Consider the following 19,963-nt stretch of genomic DNA (forward strand, 5'->3'; position numbering starts at 1 on the left):
TTTATAAACTCTTCTTCTTGTTTTTGGTGTACAAAAGAGTGAGATGACTGATGGTATTTATAGTGAGCAACAATACATAAAATAACAAAGATGATGCTTGATTTGGTAAATGAGTGAGTGATCATAGTGCTTGGTGAATAGATGATCATAGTGCTTGGTGAGTAGATAATCATAGTGCTTGAGTTGGTAAAGGACTGGAGGATCATTTCAAAGTTTATAACACTTTTTAATATATTTCAAATAACTCGAACCTAACTCTATTCTCTATTTTTTTCCTATTGAGTTTAATTCGCCAGAGAACTAAGCTTATTCATTTCATCTAAAACGCATGTTTGTTTCAGTTTGATTCTTAAACAATTAATTGGGTTTAGTGTCTAGACTTTAAAATTTAAATTTTAAGATTTAAGGTTTAGAGTTTAAGATTTTGGGTCTGGTGTTTTCTATGAATAGTGGTATATTATCGGTTCACTTCTTCCTTCCTCAATTATAGCTGGAAACAAAATTGCTCTGAAGAAGACATGGTACAACGCATGTGTTAGTTATACATTCTCCTTTCCTACCAAAATTCCAACCGTTCTAACCTCTTTTTTTTTAGATTTACCTCGATCAAGGGAAGTCCAATGGGCTCGGGTCAATCAACCGCGATGGAAGACCAAAATCTCACGTCTACAAAATGAGCCAAACCAGCTGGTTTCATACCTATAATGAAACTTAAACCGAATTGGTTTCAAATGATTCGACTAAAATCTATTTTTCTCTTTTTAAAAGTTTTAAGTATTGTTTTTCTCTGGCAAGTTCTGATACTGTCACTTCGCCACAGAAAAGAACTGAGCTAATATATTTATTAAAATTTGTTGTTTTCTTTTGAAATGCATGTTTGTTTCAGTATGATTCTTAATCTGTTCTTAGAATGCAGTTAAAAACATTTAATTAAAGATTGAGTTTTCTTATCTCCTCTTGGGCTTCTCTCTCACGAACTCAAAGCTCACGCCTCATTTGCCTAGTAGATTCATTGTTCAACACCTACCGGAGCCATTCCTTGCAGTAACTCGACTTCCAAAATGGCAATCTGGTTTGCTATCATTGGAAGGGTCTTCTTCACTCCCCAGTCTGACATCAGAGGCATTCACATCACTGAGCTTAGCGTCGTGAGAAGAAAGTTCCACTTCCTTGTCAACCGGTAGCTCTGTTTGAATCCCATCTGGATCTTTTACACCATTTACTGTCACTACCTCTTTGCTATTATCTGAAACTTTCTTCTCACTTTCCTTAGTCTCCTCATCTACATTTAGGCTTAACATACCTAGATCTAACCCTCCATTGATTCTTTTTCCTTAGCCAGAATTAACCCATTTAGCTTCTCCATCCCAATAGTGACAAAAAAAAAAAAAGCTTCTCCATCCCAAGATCACCAGCTAATGCTAAGCTTTCGTTTCCTGTTTCAGCAGTGATGCAGCCTTCTTGCTCATCTCTATCTAGCTTTGCTTCCAGGCCCTAAGCAGCCCTGGGACAGGAACGGGTACACGAGACGGGGACGGGAACTTAAAAATTTTAGATACGGGCCCTGTTCGAAATTACGCTAGGCGCTAGTCGGGCGGTAACCTGGAGCCTAGCGAGTTACTAAAAAATCGGGGATTAACCGGGGTATACGCGAGACTAGTTTAATTATTATATTATTATAATATTAGATTGAAAATGTGAATATATTAGAAATGTAATAGTTTTTTGTATTTTATTATTAAAATTTATATTTATTGGTTTAACAAAGTTAATTGTTAGCATACGTGAATGTTATACAATTGAAACGCAAATTAAATTGACCTCACAACCATATTATATAATACGTGATATCACCACAACCATGTCTTTTACATTTAACTAGGTTAAGACCCGCACCTTGCGCGGAATAAACATTATATATATATATATATATATATATATTATTTTATATATTATATGTTTATAACATATTATGAAATAATATATATATATTGAATAATTAAAAAGTCATTATCTACTTATATAATTAAATTGTTGCAAACATATAAATAAATTTTATAAATCGAAAAATATATTTTTTATTTGATGTGATATATAATTAAATTTAAATGGTAGTAACATATATATGTTATATTTTAATATTAATATTTATTAGATGATGATTTTTACTCATATTTTTTTATCATTTGTATCTGTTATAGCAAAAAAATCTAAATTAGTGATAACAAAATTTTCACTGTGGGATTAGTGGTTTAAGTAATTTATAATATTTTTAAAAATTAAGTTTAGTTACTATGATTGTTTAATTATTTTAATAGCTTAAAATTAAACAAATATAATTATAATACACACTTATTTTTATCAAATCTTTATTATTCAAAATCATTAATTGTCATATATACTTTAGCCACATTAGGCAATTCTGTAATCTTATTTAAGGAAATAATGAAGCACATTTAATAATGTATTTATTGTGGTTTAATAAAAAGCTTATTATATATTTAGATGGACCAACCTATTTCTTTAAGGATTCTAATTAAGAATCATTATAGTGTTGACATGTGTCTACAAACAAATGTTGCAATGCTTCTCAAATAATATATAGGAGATATTAGGCTTATTAGCAAAACTAGATCAATAAGAAACGTGTGTTAGAAATTCTTTTAACGAGAGAAAAGTCAAAAAGTTTTAAAAGTAAAAAAAACGTAAAAACCAATGTCCCACATCGGTTAGAAAGAAGGAAAGTTGTATAGAAATGCTCTATAAATAACACACTCTCCGCATCTTATTAGTCAGCAAATTGGGCTTCCTGCTGGTCCAGAAATCTGTCATGCAAGTCCAAAAATTTGTATATTAATCGGTTAAAAATCGGCTTAAAATCGGCTTGAAACCGACTAATTACATTAGGCGGCCGATTTTATAGTGATCCGCCTGAGCAAACCGACTTGGGCTAAATCGCCTCGGAGCTTTTACGTCTAGCGCCTAGGCGGCCGATTAGGCTGCTAGGCGTCCGCGTTTTTGAACAGGGGATACGGGTATTAGGCCTGGGCATTTCGGGTATCGGTTCGGTTCGGTTCGGGTATTTCGGGTTTCGGGTAGTTCGGATAGTGGCTAGAGGATCCATTTAGTACTTGACCTATTTTCGGTTTGGTTCGGTTCGGATAGTTCCGGGTTCGGTTCGGTTCGGATAGTAAATGTAGGAACCGGAAAATATCCGGAAAAAGTTTGGTTCTCATTTGGATCCGGTTCGGGTTCGGATAGTTCGGGTAGTTCGGATAATTTGGATAAAATATTGGTTATTTAACAAATACTTTTAATAGAATTTTAAATTAAAAATATATATTTAGTGATGTTATATGTATATATAATTAATATTTTTATATATTCGGGTACCCGTTCGGTTCTCGGTTCGGTTCCGGTTCGGTTCGGTTATTTCGGATATAAAAATATAGGAAGCATTCGGGTATTTGAGGGTATTGGTCCGGTTCCGGTTTCGGGTATTTCGGTTCGGTTCCGGTTCGGTTCTTCGGTTCCGGTTATTTTGCCCAGGCCTAACGGGTATGGCATAGAGACGGCAACCAAAATATAAGGAAATATAAAAATATCCATAAGTTAAAATATTAAAATCTGAAACATAAGTTTTAAGATTAAAAACACACTTGATAAAAATACTAGACATAATAAGCTAATCATCTAGCAGCTCATTTTCAACAGAATAAGCTAATCATCTACCAGTGTTGACATTTTCAGTTTGAGAGTTCATTTTTTTAATCTATCTGAAGTCACAGAAAACATATGATACAAGTAGTATAATCAGAAACACAAGAAATCACATATATTCGTATACAGAAAACACACAGAGAAAAAAAATCAGATAGTTGTATTAATGAAATATAATTCAAACCGGTTGAATCAAACGTAAACAATAAAACACTAAAATCAGAAAGAGACAAGAACTTAAGTGTTGTTTCTTGTTGCTGACGAAGAGAGATATGGTTGACACTTGAGAGTCAAAAAGACATAAGTTACGTTGTCACTAGAGAGAAATATGGTTGAGAGTGGAAGAGAAAGACATGGAGATGGGAGTGGAAGAGACTAATGTGGAAGTGGAAGAGACTATTATTGATAAACAACTCTCTCCTTTGTCTTGAAACGTTCCCGAGACGTCTCCGTGGTCTCAGACCAAACTGTCCCCGGTTAGTCATGCCGTCTCGGGTACACGGCACATGTGTTGGGAACGTTTCCTAGGCGTACCCGTCCCTCCGGCCCCGGCGAACCCGCGCCGGTACGAAGAGACGGCACCCAAGTGGCGTACGTGCAACCTATTCCAGCTCTTGATCTTGCCCACTCAATGGGCCAGCTAGAGATTCAGACTTCTGATCATTTTGGACATATAAGTCTTGGACGCATTAGAGCTATGAAGAACGGCTCGTTCTGATTCATTCGACATAAAGGAGTACCTTAACAAAACCGTAGCGAACAAAGAGATGAAATCATTAAGTAAATGAGTCGTAAGTCAAATCGAACCAGAAAGAGACTTGAGTTCTTGTTTTGGTAACTTTCCACATTGTGCACTGTCCACGTTTAACCCCTTTCTATTATTATCAATAGGTTCATTTAATTGGGCCCATTTACAAACCCATAGATAGAGGGCCCAATTACTTCATTGGATTTTGTACTCTTGGTTTGTCCATGAGATGCAAAACTTATTTGATCCTTCATTCATTCATTGGTTCTTTTGGATCGTTCTATGGGAGACTTACCGAGTTTGAGACATGTTATGAAGATGATTAGTTATCCTGAATCCTGAATCTCCCTTCATACACTGAGAGCAGTGATAGGAACGCTTTTGTAGCATTTCATGGAACTTTTGTTGAGTTTACTACTGTCAAAGTTACTCTCTCCATTTTTGTCTCCATAGTTTTCAAGAATTACTAAAGCATCATATACGCATATCATAACCCTATCACAATACCAATTATAACCCTATCACAATACCAATTTGTTTAACTTCATTTCACCATGTATCTAAGAGCTAAGGTCATATTAGCTGCGTTAAATACTTATTAATCATGCAATCACCTCAAAATGGTCAAGTTTAGAACAGGAATCGGAAAATTTCACCACCATCTAACTTGTTGATAAACCAAAAGACATCGTGATTTTAAGGTTCAGTGAGTACAAAAAGAAAAGTACAAACAACCATATCTCAGTGAAGTCATGCTACATATTGGTCCCCATGGCTACCCAATTCCGCGAGCTAAAACTCTGCAACAAAGTACTTATAAATAAAGCGAATTCGCAAACATAATACCTCTTCGCAAGCTCTCGCTAGCAGCTGCAAACTTGCTCGCCAAATTATTCTCTCCAACTGCTTCCGCTGCAAGTCGAAGCTGAGCACAAATCACACCATTCAAAGTGGCATGAGATTTGCTAGAGGTTCCACAGAAATGTAACTGCAGCTGAGACATAAGAGTTTAGGGGAAGTTACCTGGTTCAGAAACTCGTCGAGCCTTCTAGCGCTCCTAATGATACTTCCCTCGAATATGTCAGTCTTATTCATAACCTCTGCAAAGGTCGAACCCTTCCCAAAGCCAAACAATCGAGAATAATATCAAATTACATGTCCTTGAAAAAAAAAGCTATCCCTGAAAACAAGTAATACCAACCGTTGACCAACAGTAGATAACGTCCATTAGGCCTTCCCTGATGGTGGATTCTACATACTCTTCAACGTCTATTTCCAGTTTGCATTCATGTTGTATCTGTCACCACAGAGAAAAATTAACATTAAACCATGTTGACGAATTAAGATTACAAGATTTCAGCTGGGGAATCATTTTACCTCTGCAATTTTCCGTGCATTATCTTTGAGCTGCTGCAACGGTCTATTAAGTTCATTTCTTAGCTCTACCTTTTCATTTGATTTATCTACAGGAATGAAACAGCTTGCGAGGGCAGCTACTTGGTGATGATCCAGATCATTAAAAGTACCTGTGAATAATTTATAATGTCAACACCACGCATGACACAGTCACCAGAAAGGCCTAAACTTAAAAACAGGGTAGCTAAATAAGTAGTCGTACCATTGAACATCAGTTCAGTGACAAGCAGTTCATCCCCTGTGTCTATCAAGCAGGCAGCTCGTCCCTTTAACTGAACCACACCATCAGCATCAATGTGTCCAAGTTTCTTTAATACCCGAGAACGGTTCCTAAGCTCATCTCTAAACTTTTGAAGCTGCAGAGATTAACAATATGAGGTCAACCACTAGAGCCTCAAACTACAACCCACTTGATTTATTCATGGATGAGCAAGGTAATATACCTGGGAATCACGCATTTTCGACTTGAACTGCTGAATTTCATAATTCACCTCCGCTTTTCTCTGGAAACTCTTCATTTGCTGATCATCTTCAGACTGCGATACAGAAAGCACGAGTTACTAGATTATTGAAGAAGTGCTCAAGTTCTTAGTATGCTTTCTCAGAATTTCTCTGAGTGCAGAGTCAAAATGACAAGCTAACGAAATAGTGAATGTTACCAAACCTTGTGCATCGGATGAGCAAGTAACTTCTGCTCAGCTTCTTCAATTTGGCTGACCAGCCCCACTATCTCTGTATCTTGAATATTCATGTCCTGCCGATTATATTCTATTTAGATAAAATAAGATCCTGAAATCTATTTTATGCTAATTTTTAGTTCAAAAATTGAAACCAATAAAAGAATACTGTATGCAAGACTGTATAAGTCGTTTTAGACAAAAAGAACCTAGCAAGCATCTGCTTTATGGAGTCGGTAGCAGATAAAATATCGTGTAAAGCATTTCACTGAAGATAGCACTACTCTAAGAGCATAGAGAGAAACCTTGACTGGATGGAGTTTTGGGAACCCTAACGGGAAGCGACTCGACAACTCCTGTACTGCCAGTAGTATGCTCTGTCTTGCTTCTAGTGGCCGAAGATCAGACGGAACCGATATTCTTAGTCTGCTCAAAGCAGTAATTAATGGTAGCTGAACAGGAACCTAAAACACGCAAAAGCACAATTCTTCAAAACTCCACTACTAACACGAATAGAATAAGAAGCTAAGAAAGTCTAGCGACAGTGAAAATGAAAGTGAACTCACCACATGCATCTCACCCTTTTCCCCAGGACGGGGAGGAGACGGCTTTGGCTTTGCACCATTCTCGCTAACACCAGTGGAGCAATGAAGAAGAGTATCCACTATATATCCGCCACCTTGTGAAGAGGTTCCAACGGAAGTTTTTTTAACAACATTAACTACAACTCCCCATCCCCAGTCTGTTCCACCTTCTCGTATCTTAACCTGTACATAAACACTTGTCCAAGTAAGTTATGAGAAGCTTCTGTCATAATATACAATACATACCAATGGTCAATTAGATTTGAAAAAAAATGAACTTACCAGCCGACCAGTATCAAGAAAACAAAGCACCCTTTCAGGCCTTATTATCTCTGACATAAGTTTCTTTTCCAGTGGAGCTATGTCAAGTTTTAGCTTATGGTACTCAGCAACCTCCGCCTGCAAATAACTTAAGAAGTAAGAACGAGCCCAAATCACAGACGTGAAAATATGAAAGTGCTGAGCACCTTTCCAGAAGCATCAAGGATGGCAGCTTCCTCTTCAAGTTTGGTCACCTTATTCTCAATATCCGGTAAAGCCTGAGGTTACAATACCAACGTTTAATTAGCATCAAAAGTGTAGATAAAATTAGAAAGAGAAAGGGGAAGAACATCCGACAGCTACCTTTTCATATTGGAATTGGTGGAACGAGTGCTTTATAACATGCTCAGCTGTAAATTGTCCTTCGGCACGACTCAATAGATTCAAAATTGTGTAGTAACTCAACCTAAAAGTACTAAGCAAAGGGGCTGGTTTGCCCAGCATCATGTCCTTGAGTACATCCATTTCCATCTGTTGAATAACACCATAAACAAATCTAAGAGATTGAAAAAAAAAAAGAGATTTATCTAGAATCAATCCTCTTTGAAGACAGCGTAGAGGCTCAACTGTTTGGTGCATATGTCATATACAACTATAATAGGTAGAGATAAATCAAAAACTACCTGTTCATCAATCATAATAATGCAGATACCACGTTCATCCTTTCCACGACGTCCAGCCCTGCCGCTCATCTGCAAGAATCAAATATAAGCAGACAGTTACTACAATATCATTTTGCAACAAATCGTCACATTCACCACTGGCATCAACAAACTACGACCCACCTGGATATATTCACCAGACCCAATGAAACGATGGCTGTCACCATCCCACTTCTTAACAGCAGTAAACACTACAGTTTTTGCAGGCATGTTCAAACCCATAGCAAACTGATGCAAAAGCCAAGAATCATAAATTAGCACAACAGAGTAACATAAGTTACACAACAGAAAAGACAAGCTAATTCCAGAGTATCTTACAGTTTCCGTGGCGAAAAGCGCTTTTACAAGTCCTTCCTGAAAAAGAAGCTCCACTAATTCCTTGAGGACAGGGAGAAGACCAGAATGGTGGACAGCGATACCACGTTGGAGCAGTGGCAACATCATCTCAATGGCAGACAAAGATCTATCCTCCTCATTCAGGCACAGCATAGCATTGTTGAACACCTCTTCCACAGTCGACTTCTCTTCCTCTGTATTAAAATCGAGTTTCGACATTGACAGTGCGTGATTTTCACATTCCCTTCTACTGAAGCTGAAGATGATGACTGGTTGGAACTTTCTTTCCATGATCATCTGCAAAGATAGATAAGAGTTAACTAACAAACCGACAGGCTACAGGATAAGTCTATCATAGCACTTAAACTTGAAACACAAAAGAAGCACATAGATTGCAATTCTTTAATAGGAGAACACGGCACCACAAGCACCAACATAGGACATGATAAACAATATATAAGATCATCATACCTTTACAATTTTGTAAACATCAGAATCACCACCACCGCCGCCGCCGCCACCACCTTTAGCGCCGCCCCTACCACCTGATTTGCCATTTGCACTCTTTTTCCCCTCAGATTTTGGCTTTGGGAAAGTATCATGCATCTTAATGAAATTAGCCTCTCTAAACTGCTCATTCTCATCAACTACAAGGTAAAGCCCACTCCCACCCATAGGAAAAGCATAATGCTGCAGAGGCGTCGGCCTAAAGTCTGTATACACAACATGACACGGCTGCTTATGCAGATAGCAAATCCACTCCGCAAACTCAGTAGCATTCGACATCGTGGCCGAGAGAAAAACCATCTTAATAGCAGGCGGCAAGAAAATAATACTCTCTTCCCAAACAACCCCTCTCTCCCTATCCTTCATATAATGAATCTCGTCGAAAATCACCCACGCAACCTCCTTCAAAACCTCAGAGCCTCTATAAAGCATCGCTCTCAAAATCTCCGTGGTCATCACCAAGCAACTAGCGTTAGGGGAGATCGTGACGTCACCGGTCATCAAACCAACGTCGTGAAACTCGTGCTGGAGCTCTCTATACTTCTGGTTACTCAATGCTTTCAGAGGGGAAGTGTAGATCACCCTCTGCTTATCTCTAAACGCCATGGCAATAGCATACTCCGCAACAGCTGTTTTACCAGCTGAAGTGTGAGCAGAGACCAAAATCGATTCTTTCCTCTCCAGGCACGCTACGGAGATGCTCTGGAAAGGGTCGAGCTGGAAAGGGTAGGTTTTGGCCATGTCTCCGTTGTACAAAGGGTTATCGAGAGTTCCGTGAATCGCTTCCTCTTTCGTTGGCGTGTAGCCGTTGGGGACGGCGACTTCGTGTACGCAAGCTCGTTTTTGGCTGCTTCTGCGCTTCGTCGTGGGGGTCTCATCAGAAAGCTTTGAGCTTTCGGATGCTTTCCTCTTGCGGAGTGTCTCCGGTGATTCCATTATTGTGCTCATAGATCTCTTCCAATAATAACTCGAGGGTTACAAAAAAGTTCTTCACTGCAGAATAAACAAATCAGAAATTAGGGTTTAAGTATACAAATTAGGGTTTTAACGAATTCACAAGATTGGTACCTTCGGTGACGGTCGTGAAGACGGCGCTATCTCGGCGGCGGTAGCTTGTTACTCGTTTTAGTTTTTTTTTTTTTTTCTTTTATACAAGAGAGATAGTGACGTGGCAGATATTCAATTAATGGGTTTAGGGTTCAATATATAGGCCCATTTATAAAGCCCGTAAGGAAAAAAGCCCATTAACTTTTATTTCCCGCCAAAAAATAATTAACTAGACATTCTTCTCGGACCGAGGAGTGGTAACGGTGGTTTACGCTGGTGATGGGTGTATACGGAGACGGGAGCGACGGGGCAAGCATGACGTCGAGACGCCGTGGATCAATCGGCGTTGATTCCGTCGATATTGCGAAGATATTAGCTGTGTATTTCAGAGACAACGAGAACTCGTGCATCGACGAGGAGAAGTTGATGCTCACGGCGGAGCTTATCCGCATATTCTCTTCGCCGAGTGGTAGAGACTTAGTTTCTCAGGTATCTCATTCGGAAACGATTGGGTCATTGCTTTTTCTAGACTTATTCTGACGGAAAATCAAAATTTTCTAGTGAATTTTCTCATTAATCGATTTTGCAGAAATTGGAATCTAGATTTCGTTTTTCTTCTACGTTTGTAAAATTTAGGGTAGATAGAGAATATGATTAAGTAACTTACCTATGCGTCAATTAGCTGTTGTTAGTATCTGAATATACAGTTCATAAGTTTCTTACATGGCTTGGCGCAAATTGTGAGAGAAGCAGGTGAGTGAAGATGGTGGTGGTTCCTTCTCTTTACCGCTTGATCTCCAACAGTTCAAGAAGTTATGCGATATCGAGAATTTTTTCCTTAATTTGGAGGATAATCCCAAAGGAGTTTTACCATGTATGAATGCTGCAGTTCACAAGGTATGGTATTATATATCTTTGGTGTTTGTTTGCTTGGATGGTATGAGATGAAGACTTACTTAACATCTTTCACAGGTTCTCTTAAGTCAATGGGAGACTAATGGCTTTGATGATGTTATGAAGATCAATATTCGTCTGCATAACTATCCTGAATCTTCAATCTCTCTGAAAAACCTGAGAGCAGCATATATTGGTAGAGAATTCTGTCTCATTCCGCAGAATAAATAATAATGTAAAAAATGCTTTAGTGTCCCGAGATTTTGTTCTGCGTGAATGCAGGTAAGCTTGTAACAGTTCATGGGACCGTTGTTAAAGTTAGTACTGTGAAGCCTCTTGTCACACAGATGGCTTTTGACTGTGCAAAGTGTAAAACTAGCATTACCCGGGAATTTACTGACGGAAAGTTTTCACCTCCGCAAAACTGTGACACCCATGGATGTAAGTCCAAGATGTTTATTCCACTCCGATCCTCTGCTCAGACAATTGATTTTCAGAAAATCAGGTGTTCTTCTTTTTTACCTCTTATGATTTTGTGTCCTTCATTTTTGCTAGTTAATGTATCTTTCCATTGTTAATCAACTGTCCAACCGGTTTTCAGGGTTCAGGAGTTGCAAAAGCCTGAAGACCATGAAGAAGGACGGGTACCCCGAACTGTTGAATGTGAGCTGATGGAAGACCTTGTGGACACATGCATCCCTGGTGATGTGGTGACTGTTACAGGGATTATAGGTGTAATTAACAATTACATGGATATTGGGGGAGGTATTGATTTTATAACTCTTTATGGTTCTTTTCATAGTTTGTAAGGGAAAAAATGTTTGCTGTCGTTAATTGAATACTAGCTAGAAATTGATTTAATATGCTAAACCGTACTCAATCTTAACGGAACTTTTAAAATGCTAATGTTCCAGGGAAATCGAAGTCCAAGAATCAAGGATTCTACTATTTGTTTATAGAGGCAGTTTCAGTTAAAAACTCTAAGAAGCAGTCTGCATTTGAGAACTCAGAAGACTCCGGTAGTGGTGTCCAGTCTGCAGATGTTGGTGATTTATATTCATTCTCACAGAGAGACTTGGAATTTATTGTTAAGTTCAACGAAGAATATGGTTCTGATACATTCCGTCGCATACTTCATTCAGTTTGCCCATCTATTTATGGGCATGAAATTGTCAAAGGTGGAGTACTTCTGTTTATAACAAGTTCCCTGGGAAATCATTGTTGAAGGCTTTACATTTACTATTAGAAGTATTGTTTTCCACAGCTGGGATAACTCTATCCCTGTTTGGAGGTGTAAGGAAGCATTCGATGGATCGGAACAAAGTTCCAGTCAGAGGAGACATTCATGTCATTATTGTTGGTAAGATTTTAAATCAATTTAATTTAATGGCATAAATATAGAGAATACCTGGGCTGAGGGAAGCTTATTTGTTACTAGTTTGAAACTGATGCACCAAAAATTTTGATGATTTCAATGCGCTAATAGGCGACCCTGGATTGGGAAAAAGTCAACTCTTGCAAGCAGCATCGGCCATCTCCCCTCGTGGCATCTATGTATGTGGTAATGCGACGACTAAAGCAGGGCTCACCGTTGCTGTAGTGAAAGATTCTATGACAAATGACTATGCGTTTGAGGCTGGTAACTCCTTCCCTCCACTTTATTTAGCAAGTATAAACTTCAGTAAATGGATATGATTCTACTGTTCCAGATGAGTCACGCTGTTGATTGATAGTTTTACTTAATACTTGACCTAAAGTCCCAGTCTAGTTGCGTCAGAGGTACTAATATATTTACCCAATTTGATGTTAGTGGGTGAGGCATACCTTGTAAGTTTCAACGATGTCATTTCTCTGTAGATGTTATGATGTCTATAGTTTATCTAGAATGGGGGATCGGTAAGCAGAAAGTCCGTCTTAAAGATAAAGATAGTACATTCAACAGTCTGAGCTTCAAGTCTTCAACAGTATTTGATAGTAGTAGGATAGGGTTTTACTGAAGAACTTTACACTATTGAAAATTTGTAGAAAGAGAAATCCTCGTCTTTGTTAACCTAGTGCTACCATACGAGCAGGTGCCATGGTACTTGCAGATGGCGGGGTTTGCTGCATTGACGAGTTTGATAAAATGACCAACGAGCATCAGGTTTTTCTTATCAACAATGTCATTACTTCTGATGCTTACATTGTTTTACTATTAACTTGCATCACATTGTCATAGGCTTTGCTAGAAGCAATGGAACAACAATGTGTCTCTGTTGCCAAGGCTGGGCTTGTGGCTAGTCTATCAGCTCGGACTTCTGTTATAGCCGCAGCAAATCCTGTTGGTGGCCACTACAAGTAATTTTATTAATGTTTTATCTCATCATTGTGCGGGTGTTTAGATCATACTTGTGACACTGTTCAGTGCAGAATAATCCTTGCATCTTTCAAGGTTTAATACTTCGATCATCTTCATGATCTTTATTTCAGCCGTGCGAAAACTGTAAACGAGAACTTAAAGATGAGTGCTGCGCTTCTCTCGCGGTTTGATTTGGTTTTCATATTACTTGACAAACCTGATGAGCTACTCGACAAGCAAGTCTCAGAGCATATTATGTCGGTGAGCATCTCCCTCTAAATTACTTTTGTGGAACATGCCTCAAAGAGATATTAGTATACGTTGATATCTGAAAGTTGTTGCATTCTAAACCCTGGACAAAATACTATATTTTTGTTTCTGGAAACACTTTATTGGCTCTATGCATTGGTTAACTTAATTCAATGCCATTAATGTAGAATCTTACCTTGAATTTTTTTTTCTTTCTGGTAGCTTCATTCTGGAGGTGGAGAAGCACCACCTGCATTAAAGAAGTTCAAGACAGGTCCAGTTTATTTTGGCTGTTAGGTTGTATAGACATGATTGTATTTGACATATCGTTTGATATCAAATGCAGCATCAGGATCTGCTAATGTGCATGCTAAAGAGGGTTCTCTACTCTCAAGACTGCGGTTAGACCCTAAGAAAGATGATGACTTCACTCCCATTCCTGGCCAACTGCTTAGGAAATATGTTGCTTATGCAAGGACTTTCGTCAACCCTAAGTAATATGATCCGTCTCCCATCTGCGATTACTAAATGCACACAAATTAGGCATTATGGTAACAGCTCTTTATCTATTCAGGATGTCAAAAGCAGCTGGAGAGATCATACAAAAGTTTTACTTGAAGTTGAGAGACCATAACACATCCGCTGACTCAACACCAATAACAGCAAGACAATTGGAAAGTTTGGTCAGGCTTGCGCAAGCTCGAGCTCGGGTTGACTTAAGGGAAGATATAACAGTCCAGGACGCAATGGTAAGCCAGAACATGAATGCTTTGTATCATACATGCATTTGTTTGGACCATACACTCAATTAGCGTCCATATCATACATGCATAAACGTATTATTTCCTCTGCTCTTTTTTGTCGAATAGGGTGAGTAGCTCGCTTGAAATTTTCAAATATAAAGCTGCATTGTTGTTATTTTGACTTGGATAATAATTTTTTTTTTGCTACTGGCTACAGATGCCTTGACTTCTGTCCTTGAATTTGCTTTTTCAGGATGTGGTTGAAATAATGAAAGAATCTTTGTATGATAAGTTCGTAGATGAACATGGGGTTGTGGATTTTGGTCGGAGTGGAGGAATGAGTCAACAAAAGGAGGCAAGACGCTTCTTAAGTGCTCTTGATAAGCAATCAGAGTTGCAGCAGAAAGATTGTTACTCTGTTTCGGTATGAACAATTTCTATTCTCCAGAATTTAGCTACTCGCTTCTGACATTTATGGTGACCAGTTTCTTACTCGATAGAAAAACTTTTCTGCAGGAGATGTATAGTTTAGCTGATAGGATCGGGTTACGAGTTCCAGACATCGATACATTCCTAGAGAACCTGAACACTGCCGGCTACTTGCTCAAGAAGGGACCAAAAACTTACCAGGTATATTCCTCTACCTATCTCAGAACAAGAACAGTCCATGAACAGGCAAAAGATGGCTAAAGGATTTGATTTGATTTAATTTCTCACACTGTCTTGATTTCATCATATACAGGTCCTCTCCTCATCTTATTCTCGGAGTCAATCATCCAGGTCAAGATGATCAACATTCCTGGCAAAAACCTTCCTTAGAGCAAAAACTTTTAAAGTAAATTTTGTAAGTTCTTGTATTGCTCATATCTAAGTATGAATCTGATCATGATATCAGTCAAATGAATATTATAATGCCAGAAACTCCTTCGTATTTAATAAGACATGAACTTGGGTTGAATGTTTACGTTGTGTAGTATAGACGACATCTAATATCTAAGATACACCCTAGTATACATTGGCGAATGAGAGAGTAGCATGATCAATAGGATGATCTAGTCTTCTCTTGGACCTAACTTCCACTCACTGCCATAGTAAGAATTAGGCAAACCAAGCCAAAACTTGAAAGCTTCAGCCGCTCTCTTTCGTTCCACCCTCCTCTCTACCCTTGCTTGTGAAGCATGTTTGCTAGTGAACATCCTCGAGTGCATCTCCACATAGATCTTCTTGAACTTAGTTTTGTTCGGAGGTATCCCATTCTCCTCCATGCAGGCGATGATCTCCAATGCTTTCTTGAAAAACGCAGCTCTCACACATATATCCGCTAACATATCTAACAACCCTTCATCAGGCTTCAGCATCGGAGGAGAAGAATCTCCTTCAGATTCTTCCCTCTTCTTCACCACACACCTTTCCTTTATCTCCTTCCATAGCAAGAGCGCCTCACCAGGCTTCCTCGCCAGAGAAACCCCGTTGGCTAGGCTCCCGTAAGTCGCCACGTTCGGGTGAAACCCGTTTTCTTTCATTCTCGAAACTACTCTCTTCGCATCTTCAATCAAACCAAGCCTGCAGTACCCTTCAACCAACATGTTCCACGCAATCAAATCAACTTTGACCCTTGGATCCCTCATCATCTCATCAAACACCCTGTTCGCCAACTTTGGTTGCCCCGACATTGCGAAAGCCTTCATCAAAGTAGTGTAACTAATCTTAGTTGGTGCAATCCCTCTAGTTCTCATTTCATTGAAGAACGATAAAGCTCCTGCGCTGTCATCTATAAGAATGCATCCATCTATGATGATGTTATAGGACACAACGTCTGGCTCGATCCCTGCATCTTCAGCCATCTCCCTTAGCAAATCCTCTGCCTTATCTATCTGCAGCTGCTTGCAATACCCTTTGAGGAGGACGTTGTATGTGATCCTATTCGCAGGTACACCCATCCTAGCCATCTCAGCTAACACTTGTCGTGCTCTATCCATCAACCCGGCTTTTACAAAAGCTGACACAACCGTGGTGTAGGTAACTTCATCCGGGTGGCTATTTTTATCATCTTGACGTCTCATCGCCTCTAGCATTCTAGCTGTATCCGCCACACGCCCATTCTTCATGTAACCTTTCATCAACGTTGTGTAGATTCTCGAGTCAGGAGCAAAGGCTTTAGGCAACAGTGGAGGCTCATCACTCGGGTTAACTGAGTTAGGCAGCAACTTCTTGAACACATCCTCAGACCCTTCTTCGATTACTTCATGCCGAGGAGTATAAACTAAACCCTCATCATCCTCAAACGCATCTTCTTCTTCTTCTTCCTCTTCTTTCTCCTTCAAATCCTCTCCATTACATTCTCTCAAAACCTTGCAAAGATCTCTCCTTTTCTCCCTCATCGCTTGAACAATCCTCTCCGCAGTTCTCAAATCTCCAAAACCAACATAAGCTGCTACAAGTGAATGCATCGTAGTCATACAAACCTTAACTCCCTTCTCAATAATCCTCTCCACGACAAACACAATCAGCTCCTTCCGACCAACTCTCGCACAAAGCTTGATCATTACATTATAAGTCAACACATCAGGCTCACAATCCCACTCAGACATCTCACCGAACAGCTTCGAGTACTTCTCAGTATCACCGATATTCGCACAAGCGTTAAGCACAGCGTTAAACGCAGCCGTATCAGGCCTAGACTGAGCGACCAAAGATTGATCTCCAAAGCGTCTGACTCTTCGTGTGATAGCTGTAAAGAGTTTGATAGACTCTTCAGGTCCATCGTCTCCAGCAGCAGAGAGGTTAGCTACTGCAGCTGTCCACGCCTTAACGTGTGGTAAGTACCCAGAACGGAGCATTGACTTGATGACGGAGACGGCGTAAAGCGTTTGGCCGGACTTCGCGGCGGCCATGGCGAGGAGGCCGAGGGAGTTGGCGTCCAGACGATGGAGCTGGCGCTCATTGCGGAGGCGCGTGAGGATAGACTGCGCGCGCGTGAGGCTCTCGGGTTTGGATTGATAAGACAACTGTGAAACTAAACGGCTAAGACAAGTGGGACCAGGGAGATGAGTGGATTGAACGTACTTGGCCCAAGCTTCATCGGTTCTTCTGCTGCGCAGGAGAGACAGAAGCTCTTGGTCGTTGTGCGTTGAGTAGGCTTCTGGAGAAGAGCCCAAGAACGATGAGAGGTCTCCGGCGGAGCTGTTGGCAGTTCCGGAAGCGGACCGTGCGAAAAAGTGGCGGCGTGTGGGGAGACCAGCGGCTGTGAATGGTGGTGGGTTGATTGAGCAGAGGGATATGGGGTTGTGGGTGGTAGTGAAAGCCGCCGCCGCGGTTACTATAGCGGAGTTTGTGTATGGAGGAAATGACGACGATGAAGTCGGAAGAGGTCGGAGAATGTTCATCTTAGGTCCATTGGAGAGAGAGAGAGAGAGAGAGCGTGTGTTTGTGTAATGAAATGATCTCCAAATGGATTATTTGGGTGGACAGAATTGTAATACGTCGCCGTATTACAATTCAAGCAACTGTTCAAAATTAATATCTCCACATTTAAAACCTTTTAGACTCATATGCCCTTGTTACCATCCAATCACAGATGTTATAGTCAGAGATCAGAACAGAACTGATTAGAACAATAGTTGGTTAAACCTTTTTTAAAAACGTTAAAATAACTTTCAATCTAAATTTAGCTTTAATGTAACAGTTTTAATTTTTTTATCATCGGATAAAGCCATAACGAATGTTCAACAATTTCGAGATTTTATAATAAGATTTAAGATTTCTTCACATTTTTAAGATTTAACAATAAGATTTTAAAATTGTTTAGAATTTGGTTCATAACGTACAACGCATCCATTTGTGAAGCAAAACAAAGGTACCAAAGAAGAAAAGAGTTCAAAGTAGAGCTTAATATTCCAACAACAAAAGACGAAACAGATGTAAAACCAAAATCTTTCACTAAACATGAAATTGTTTCAAGCATATGATATTATTATTACTGGCTAGCACCGAGCCATTTAGTGAAGTTGTCGAACTCGGTGTAGTCGCTGTCGGAGATCATAGTCTGGTACCACGCCTTCCCTGCGGCCTTGATCGCCAGTGACTCCTCCTGTGACATTAAGAGATTAAAACTAGAGTTAGAGAACAAGGACTTTGCACTAGAAAGATTGAGATATACTTTTAGGATTCAGACATACGACCCCGACAGTAAACACAAAGACAAAAGACAAGACTCATAAGATCAATAACAAGACAACAATCTTACACTACAATTTAAAAACGACACACTACTACATCACATTTAAACAAAAAGGTGGTCTAAATCACGGAACCATTTCATCTACCGCTTAGCAACAGACTCAGTCAACCATATAAGAACAATTCTCAATTGCAATGCATACCGAATTAAAATGATATCAGCAACTAAACAACGACAAAGAACAAAATGAAGAATCAAGATTACCTTGGTGACAGTCTTCCTCTTCTTGGTGAGCTTCTCCTTCTTAGCCTTAACCCTCTGCGCCTCCGCCAACAACGACATCCTCTTGGCGGTCTTAGCATACGGGTTCAACTTCAGCATCACATTCAGATTCTTCAAAGGATTCTTCTTCATCACAGCCCTCTTCGCATCCTTCTTAATCGGCTTCACCACACTCTGCACCTCATCAGAGTTAATAATCCTCGCCAAGTCAGCATTCACCATCTTCGCCCTAGGAAGCACATACCCCTTCTTTTTCTCCGACGGCTTCTCAAACGATCCATAGATCCCCTCAAGCTTCTCGAAAGCCGACTTGGTCCAAACCACAAACCTCCCAAGATGACCACCAGGAGCAAGCTTCAACAAGTTAAGCCTCTCCACGTGGCAAAGCTCAACACCAGGCAAGTTCCTAAACGCCTTCACAATCTTAGACCCTTCGGTTCCGTAAACCACAAGAGGACCTTTCCGACAAATGTAACGACGGTTCCTCATCTTCCCCACACCAGACCTAATCCCAATACTATCCTTCGCCTTCTCGGCATCATCGTAAGCACCAATCTGCTTCAAAACCTTGATAGCAGCTGCCGTCTTCTCCACGGCTTCGGCAGAGTCACTCACCACAAGAGGCATCTCGGGGACATTCTCGATCTTATGCCCACGCGCCATCACAAGCGCGGGAACAGCAGTCGCAGCAATGGCCGAGACGATCGCGTGCCTCTTCATGTTGACGTTCACGCGCCTGTGCCATTTGCGCCAGATCTTGGTCGGAGCGAACATGCGTCCGCCGCGACACATGTTACCGAAGGCTGCTTGTCCTGCGCGGTGAGTACCTCCTCCGGGGACACGGGGGATACGGGAGACGGCGCGTCCGGTTCCCCACGACTCGGCGGAGGTCTGGTGACCGGCCTTCTTGGAGACGGCGTAGGGCTGGCGGCTGTTGTTGGAGATTTGAGCGTGGACGAAGCTGACGATGTCGGGGCGGACGGGGGCCGTCATGACGTCGGGGAGGACGATGGTGGAGGATTGGTCGGTGGTCATGTCGCCGTCGAGGCCTTGGATGGTGACGAGAGGACGTGCGGCGGAGGTAGCCATTTCTCTTTGATGAGTTTTTTTTTCTCTCACTGTCTCTCGACTGCTCTCTCTCTGTGAAGGCTTTCGCAGGGTTGAGCTTAACAAGTTATATATACTAGGGTTTCGTTAGGGTTACTGAGGGTGATCTCTCAGTTAATGGGCCTTATAAAGCCCAATAAGTCTTAGTAGTT

At 40.3% G+C, this 19,963-nt stretch overlaps 4 protein-coding genes across 5 annotated transcripts; 1 reads left to right on the plus strand and 3 right to left on the minus strand.

The window, feature by feature from the left end:
• Positions 1–5,110: 5,110 nt before the first annotated feature.
• LOC106295374 (protein HUA ENHANCER 2) lies at positions 5,111–10,110 on the minus strand. The gene is made up of 17 exons (XM_013731259.1): positions 10,040–10,110; positions 8,936–9,964; positions 8,447–8,761; positions 8,252–8,356; positions 8,090–8,158; positions 7,770–7,937; positions 7,613–7,684; positions 7,428–7,544; positions 7,128–7,328; positions 6,867–7,025; positions 6,549–6,638; positions 6,328–6,420; positions 6,087–6,240; positions 5,846–5,994; positions 5,670–5,765; positions 5,492–5,584; positions 5,111–5,393 (listed from the first exon to the last, which is right to left on the minus strand). Exons 2-17 carry the CDS (start codon positions 9,917–9,919, stop codon positions 5,283–5,285), a joined length of 2,976 nt encoding a protein of 991 aa, XP_013586713.1. The 5' UTR covers positions 9,920–9,964; positions 10,040–10,110; the 3' UTR covers positions 5,111–5,282.
• A 181-nt stretch (positions 10,111–10,291) lies between these two features.
• On the plus strand, positions 10,292–15,179 carry LOC106295172 (probable DNA helicase MCM8). Of its 2 annotated transcripts, none has more exons than XM_013731002.1 (17): positions 10,292–10,507; positions 10,769–10,915; positions 10,991–11,108; positions 11,195–11,417; positions 11,514–11,677; positions 11,827–12,090; positions 12,177–12,272; positions 12,399–12,551; positions 12,985–13,055; positions 13,131–13,249; positions 13,382–13,511; positions 13,722–13,773; positions 13,846–13,993; positions 14,074–14,248; positions 14,496–14,666; positions 14,759–14,872; positions 14,985–15,179. In XM_013731002.1, the coding sequence occupies exons 1-17, from the start codon at positions 10,298–10,300 to the stop codon at positions 15,030–15,032; spliced, it is 2,403 nt and encodes an 800-aa protein (XP_013586456.1). In that variant the 5' UTR covers positions 10,292–10,297; the 3' UTR covers positions 15,033–15,179. The 2 variants fall into 2 exon arrangements, with proteins under 2 accessions (XP_013586456.1, XP_013586457.1); XM_013731003.1 differs by having other exon boundaries at positions 10,772–10,915.
• On the minus strand, positions 15,134–17,702 carry LOC106295173 (pentatricopeptide repeat-containing protein At3g09650, chloroplastic). The gene has a single exon (XM_013731005.1). The coding sequence runs from the start codon at positions 17,626–17,628 to the stop codon at positions 15,295–15,297; it is 2,334 nt and encodes a 777-aa protein (XP_013586459.1). The 5' UTR covers positions 17,629–17,702; the 3' UTR covers positions 15,134–15,294.
• A 359-nt stretch (positions 17,703–18,061) lies between these two features.
• LOC106295520 (60S ribosomal protein L4-1-like) lies at positions 18,062–19,867 on the minus strand. The gene is made up of 2 exons (XM_013731443.1): positions 18,687–19,867; positions 18,062–18,332 (listed from the first exon to the last, which is right to left on the minus strand). The coding sequence occupies exons 1-2, from the start codon at positions 19,791–19,793 to the stop codon at positions 18,219–18,221; spliced, it is 1,221 nt and encodes a 406-aa protein (XP_013586897.1). The 5' UTR covers positions 19,794–19,867; the 3' UTR covers positions 18,062–18,218.
• Between the last annotated feature and the right edge of the window lie 96 nt (positions 19,868–19,963).

The sequence above is a fragment of the Brassica oleracea genome, chromosome C5 (assembly GCF_000695525.1).
Source record: "Brassica oleracea var. oleracea cultivar TO1000 chromosome C5, BOL, whole genome shotgun sequence".
Taxonomy (NCBI): Eukaryota; Viridiplantae; Streptophyta; class Magnoliopsida; order Brassicales; family Brassicaceae; genus Brassica; species Brassica oleracea.